Genomic DNA, 7396 nt, shown 5'->3' with positions numbered 1-7396 from the left:
GGTATAGACCTCACTTTGTGGAATACTCCACAAAATAATAATTTAAAAAAGTACGGCCCTTTCTTGCTACAATCCTGGGAATAGATTTAAACCAGGGTTGTCAAACTGCCGGCCCATGGGCCAGTTGCATCGTGTGGAAGCCGTGCCCACCCCAGTTCCGGCAATGAAAAAAAAAGTCACGATACATTGTGACACGCCACTCGACGAGGCGAGTTTGACACCCTTAATTTAAACTTTCATTTTAACGTAGTTTTAATTCTATCTGATTCAAACCTTGGGCCCATTTCTTGGGTTTTCTTTGAGGCTTATCTTTGCTCTTTGTAGTATTGGATGGGGTGGGGTGGGGTGTTTGATATTATTCCAATTGACTCATTATTGTGTTCTTGGTTATAATAATTATTACGTTATTACCATTGATGTGGTATGCCCACAACATCCCTTGGAGTTGAGGGGAGTTAATAAATTCTGTGAAATGTATAAACGACTACATTCCCTCTCTTATTAATCTCCTACCAATAAAACTCTCTAGACTTTGAGTGATGCTTTGGGGTTTTTTACCAGGAATGCTACAGGTGGGGATGGGAATGATTTGACTCTCGTTCCTGTTCCTATTGGTAACTCTCTCCCCACCAAATTTAGGCAAAACAGGGTGATTTCAGGCTGTAATTATATGTATGTATAATAAGAAAATAGCCATTGAAACATGGTATTTTGCCACTGAATTTCAACCAGACTGTCTTAGGATGATAGGATATATACACACATGCTGCAAGATGTCCTCTCAATAGACGATCATCTCTGAATAAATGTTTTTGCTTCCAATGATATTGAAGGGTTTTAATTTTCTGGGTATGCAGTCCTCGAGGTGATACTATCCAAGATGAACCAGTGACTGATTTAATGTATAGTGATCTCATATATTCTGCCGGAGCGGCGCACTGGCCTAAAAGTGGAGCTCTCGCCTCACAATCAGGAGGCTGTGGATTCGATCCTAGATAGTGGCAGATATTTCTCTCTGTCGGCGCAATGAGTAATTGCTGTGAACTCCACGTAGGCATCAGGAAGGGCTCCGGGCAATAAATGCTGAGCTCAATTCAGTCTCCCCGACTCCACCCTGATCCATGGGTTTATAGGGTTGTTAAAAGAAAAATAATATCTCATATAATTCTGCTGAATTATTGTATCACATAGAAGGCTGATTCTGTGATGGAAGTCCATTTTATCCCTGGATTACAAGGCACTTTCTTAAAAAAAAAAGGCTCCAATCATGGGTTGTGCCATGCCATAATTCTATGACAGGAGGCCTTTTGCCCTGAAAGCACCTTGCTGATTTTTGCACTCTTTGTTTCCATGGAAGCAAAGTAGACAAGACGGTAAAGGATTGGTTTCTGACAACCTGGAAGCGCTTCTTCCTGTCCCTGGGTCAACAAGGAGCTATGGAGTATTCAGTGGAATAAAGGGTGGTTGGAGATCACCTCCTAGTTTGAAAACTCCTGGTTTTGGGAAGAGAGGAAGGAAGGCTTAGGAATGGAATCAGGGAAAGCAAGGGATAATTGGGGTGACCAAAGTTGCATGGGAAATGGAGATTAAATACTATTAACAGATGTTAGGGAAACAGATCAAAGACAATGGGTGTGTGACATTTTGGATATGCAATAGGTTTGCCATGGATAGTGATGAGAGTGAAAGAGTGAGATTGAATGAATAGGTCAGTGATGGCGAACCTTTTAGAGACCGAGTGCCCAAACTGCAATCCAAAACCCACTTATGTATCGTTGGGTGCTGGGTGGGCGTGGTCTATTGGGTGGGCGTGGCTGCCGTGGTAATGGTGTTCAACCAATCAGTTCCAACTTTGCGAGATCGTTTTTTTTCCCCGCGAGAAGTTAAAATTGATTGATTGAACCTTTTTTTTTTTAGCACACAGCAGCGGAGGCCTAAAGCGAAAAGGTTTTATAAAAATCCAGCTGAAGGCCTAGGACTGCAGCGACGGCACACATGCCCACCGAGAGGGCTCTGTGTGCCACCTATGACACCCGTGCCATAGGTTCGCCACCACAGGAATAGGTCTTAAATTCAGGGAATCCTGAACAGAAGATAAGGAACCATGGGCTCAATGATATGCTCACAAAATAAATTTCCATTGGCTGTTTCCAACATCAATCATTAGAGGTTAAGTGATCCTTCATGACCTTGTGTAATTACTTTAAAAGTCATCTTGATCTATCAGCATATCTTGTGATGATGAGAAGGCGGCAGTTATGTGTTACATGAAGAATGTAACACATGGTGCCTTCTGTCATTCATTTTAATATAAAAGTATAGCAGAGATGCAAAATCTATGACCGGTCAGATGTTGGATTCCAGATTCTGTTAACCTCGGGCTGCATATTCAGGAGCGATGAAGGTTGTAGTCCCAATAATATGAGAAAGATCGCGGGTCTTCAGTGACTGAATATGTTACACTATTTTAAGCTTTGCAAATTTCAGCAGGAATTTAGCCTGCTTCTGTCGAATGTTTAAATGTATCTTATTATGCAGCTTCAATGTTAACATTTCCAGGTTACACAAGATGTGTTTATCCTTTTTGATAGTATGTTTGCTTCAGCATTATGTATATGAAAGAAACTTTTTTTTTATCCTGTGCCAGAAAGAAGAATCAACAGAAAAATAATTTAAAATGTTACCCCGTTTAGGGCGGTCAACTTTAGCTGAAACCAATACTACAGCTTTCCCCATATCTAATAGAAGTAGCAATAGCACTTACACTTATATACTGCTTCACAGTGCTTTATAGCCGTCTCTAAGTGGTTTACAATGTCAGCATATTGTCCCCAACAATCTGGCTTCATTTTACCGACCTCGGAAAGATGGAAGGCTGAGTCAACCTTCAACCAGTCAGGATTAAGCTGCTGACTTTCAACTGAGTTAGCCTGCAATACTGCATTCTAATCACTGCACTGCTATGGCTGTAATAAATATGAATGTTGACACAGTTGTATATGCATACATAGTATGGGTATGCATGGGTCTCTCTCTCTCTCTCTCTACCCTCCTTCCCTCCATCCCCCTCCCTCCTACACTCCAAAAAGAGCAGGGCCAAGAGAAAAAAGTATCCATAAAATTAATATGTGCTGATAAAATACAATTCCCTATAAAATAAGATACTATATTAATAATATTAATTAATGTCTACTAGCATATACCACCATACTCTTTCACACATAGACATCATAGCATACAGGAACAACATACATAAACACAAGCATTTCAATTTTCTTTCCAGGAGAAACTGGGAAAAAATGAAGATGGGGAATGAAAAAGAACAGTTATACTGTAAAGAGAAGAATGAAAATGGATGAAGATAACCAAAAAGCCCCAGTTAGGCATGAGTTACCTTGAAGGGTAAAAATCTGCTAAGCAAGCGGCCATCCCAATTAGGGTTAGTTTTTAAAAATCGAAGGTTTTGTAACAGGAATATCATCTTCCGCCTATTTGTTTTTATCAGTTTCTGTCTCCGAATGAAAGAGAATCCTCTCCATTTACAGATAATACACGGGAAAAAGTCTTCATATTGGGCGAATAAAGCATACTCATCTTTACAGAGTTAGTTTACATTTTGTCATCCAATCAGCTTGTTGGCTAGACCCGATTGTAAAGCAAATCAACAGGCCAAAAACAATTAGTATTAAAATTTATTTAAAACCAAAATAAAACAACAACAAAAAAAACCCCAGCACATTCCCCAACCAGAATTTTCATTCAGAAAAGGCGATGGTCAGGGCAACTTACAGAAGTCAAGGAAAGACTTCACTCATTGACACCAAAGGTATAAGATGTAGCGCTGGCTTTCTCTTAGATATTTGAAGATGCCACTAAAATACTAAAAGAAAGAGAGGGGCTTCTTAATTGGATAACATCACTTGGCGACTTGGCAAGTAGAGATACATTAGTCACGCATTAGGCATTCGGCATGTAGACATTAATTGGCACGTTTTGTTGATGGATTACTGTACTGCATTTGCTACACAAAAAACCGTTGGCAGTTTTTAGGGTCAAATCTCCATTAGGTTTCTGTGTTCGTATTCTCACACAGGAATTATCTTGGATGTAAAAGCTAAATCTATGTGGCCTGTCTACAGGCTATGTTTCCTCAATCTTTGAGTGGCAGAAGAACTTGAAAGAAGTTGAAATTATACCAGATCCTAGTGTGTACATTAGTTTGATCTGATTTGCCTCTTCTGTCACTACTCCTGTGCCAATCAACATAATGTAATACGTACTCTGGAACTCTGATTAGGTTGGATTTCATAGTTACATCCCTTTTTGGCAGCCCCCTCTGCTCAGGGTGACCATCATCTACTCAATACGTAACTATGTAAGAGGCCCCAGTGTTGAGAGAAGAGAAAAGAGAAGCAGGTTGCTTGGAATAATGTGAAATCATCTTTGAGACCAGAATTATATCATTTAGAGTAGTATGTAAATTGGACCATGCTGACAATGATTTTGTGTGTGTGTGTGTGTGTGTGTAGGCAGGGTGGTTTAAGGGAATGAGAGACAGAATGGTAACGTTGATTGGTTGTACACCATATATTGTTGCACCCACTGCTTGTATAGTACCCGCATGAAGTATACACATTTAACAACTGGAGAGCAAGCCATCATCACTGGCAACTTACACAACACACTTCACTGAAGGATACCACTGATCTTCAAAAAAAAAAAAACATTTAGGGTTAGTTTTCCACTAATGAGGGATCAGAGTTTCCCCACCACCAGCCTAAAATGATACGTTATCAGAACATGACATGGGATATTTATATATATAAATAAGACTCTGGTAACGGAAAAACACTTTAAAGAATATTTTAACTGGTAGCTTTAAAATTTCTCCATTGACATTTAAAAAAATGAGCCCAGGCCATCTATCCCGTCAAGGGCAGCGAGAGGATCATTTTGTGGAAGCAAAGACCTGGAAAAGGGTCTAGTCTGAAAAAAGTGGCAAAACAGAGAACTTTGTCCAGAGAATATACAAGTAGTCCGTTCTTAGCAACCACAACTGGAATGAGCAACTCTGTCGCAACTCCTCTAAAGAGCAAGAAAGAAAAAGTGTAAAAAAGAGAAACTCCTTTCACACTGCCAGCGTTTTCTTTTTTGTATTTTGCTATTTGAAATGTCATTGTTTTGCGTTTACTTTTATACTTTTCATTTACAATTCTCACTAAGGTTATTTGCAAAGCTAAGCCTTGTGGTCACTAAGCAGTAAATCACAGTATTGTGACAGATGCACGACTGGGCATTTGCTTTGGTCACTAAGCGAAACTTCACGTGACAGTGACTAAAAAGTTTTACTTCCACGTTCCCTCTGCTGGTGGCAAGCTAATTGTGAAGTAAATGTGAGGAGACAGGAAAGCATTTTGAATGCTTCGCCAAGTACAACATTTTCTGCAAGCACTCAACGCATTGAAGCAAAATGTTTTACAATTCAAGGCTTGCTTGCTTGTTTGTTTTAAGTGAACCACTCAAAAAATACAGCCCTACTCTGTTTGGAACTTAAAATGAAAGAATCTTAAAATACTACCTTTGAACAAAATTAAGACTATGTATCTACAATGTCTGCTGAGCGTGGCTGTAGAATTATTTTATGTAGTAAGAGAAAATTGGGTGGACCTTAACTTTGGCAATTCTGAAGATGGAAATAGCAGGGAACATAAGATGGTATCTGTCAGTGAGAAGCAATCTGCACATGTTATCAAAAATAGTTAGAATGATCAGAGTGCTGGGCTTTACCAGTTAACTTATAGACAGGAAGCTAAATTCTGAATACATCCCCATATAAAAGATGCTTGGTATGTGGTTACATAGGAACAGCAAAAGGTTGAACCAAAACCAGTTTACTTTTTAAAATTGTGGATGAACATTCAGAACACGTTCTTCCTTGTTTGTCTTTAAAAGTGACAGAATTCCATACGCTCTTCCCTCAGTCCCCAATCTTTGAAAATTATCCTGAGGATTTCCCTCCAAGAGTGGTATCATTTTTTTTTGGATCATGGATAGCTGGGTATCATTAAAACCCTTACCAATGTGTTTAGTCTTTACATCTGATTTTGTAGGGAATATCTGTACCCGTCTCGTGACTTTGGCTGATGGAAATTGCAGAGAAGGCCAGCACCTACAGGACACTCAGAGCCCACAGTTTGAGACACAACTATATAATTTTAAAAACTCCGAACAGCAAAATCCATGCAGAGAAGAATTCCCAATAATCTTTTAAAGGCTCTTGCTCTTTTGTTTTAATGAATGTAGGGGGAAAAAAAACCCCTTAAAAGTGGAAAATTCATTTAATTCTAGGGAGAAGGAAAATAGGTGCGGTGTGGTCTGGAGGCTTCAAATTCCTGTAGCCTGAGATCAGCCTTTTGACTAGGCTAAAACTTCCCACAGAGAAGGGACCTGTTGGTGCTTTGAAGTATTCTGGTAACCAGAAGGCAGCCATCTTTTTGTTAGTGTTGATTTTGCAGGAAGGCAGGAGTTATTGTAGACCTATTGCTTGCTGACTGTGGCGCCACGTCTTGGCATTACACAAAAACAAAACCCAAAGGTGAGGGTGTAAAATTATTACATTCGAAGATGGAATGAGGGTGAACCCCTCAAAGCTCTACAGTCCTATTTGTCCTCTGAAATTCCTCCAGCTCCAGTTTTCTGCTCACGGCTACCTGCAGTTCCTGCTTGATGACTTCGATCTGCTTCTCCAGTTCCGAGAGTTCCTGGATCACCGAGGTCCTAGCAGTATTCAGAGCTTCTGCTTTCCCATTGGTAGTCCCTGGAGAGTCTCTTTTCAAGGCGGGAAAAGCTGTGTCTTGCCGCAGTTGTTTGAGCATCACTTCACTGGGTTTTTCAACACTGCAGACGTATTTCCTTCTATGGCAGTTGCCAGGGCTAGCAGTGTTCCACACTGAAACCTGACTGTTCCTGGGACTGGACCTGCAGAGGGATGGCCACACAAGGAATTAGGAGCTCATCATGTATTTGTACCTACAGATTGAGGTAAACTAAGAGAAGGAAACATCTATGAACTCCATGACTTCCTAGACCAGGGGTAGGCAACCTTGGCTTTTTTATGACTCGTGGACTTCAACTCCCAGAATTCCTGAGCCAGCCATGCTGAGGGGAAAGGGAGAGGTTTCCAAGCTGAGCTATGCTGGCTCAGGAATTCTGGGAGTTGAAGTCCACGAGTCATAAAACAGCCAAGGTTGCCTATCATTGTCCTAGGCTGTCTTTCCAGCTTCCTCTCTAGCTGTTTCTTTATTCTATTGCAGTTTTGAATTGCTTGGAGCTTCTCTAACTGGATCCAACCCCGTGTCCCAACTGGAGTCCAGTACAATTTAAGGCTGGCCAAATA

At 40.5% G+C, this 7396-nt stretch overlaps 1 protein-coding gene across 1 annotated transcript in view; it reads right to left on the bottom strand.

Annotated features, from left to right (window-relative positions):
• Nucleotides 1-6644: 6644 nt before the first annotated feature.
• GRIN3A (glutamate ionotropic receptor NMDA type subunit 3A) overlaps nucleotides 6645-7396 on the bottom strand; it is a gene marked incomplete at both ends in the record, with an annotated part of 120381 nt that continues 119629 nt past the window's right edge. Inside the window, one exon of the mRNA XM_083353483.1 lies at nucleotides 6645-6978. Within this exon, the coding sequence (XP_083209609.1) occupies nucleotides 6645-6978 (334 nt within the window). The remainder of the gene's footprint in view (nucleotides 6979-7396) is intronic.

This window comes from Vipera ursinii, assembly GCF_947247035.1.
Source record: "Vipera ursinii genome assembly, chromosome: 2".
NCBI classification, from domain to species: domain Eukaryota; kingdom Metazoa; phylum Chordata; class Lepidosauria; order Squamata; family Viperidae; genus Vipera; species Vipera ursinii.
The sequence above is the reverse complement of the archived record's forward strand: the minus strand, read 5'-3'. Positions and strand labels throughout refer to the sequence as shown.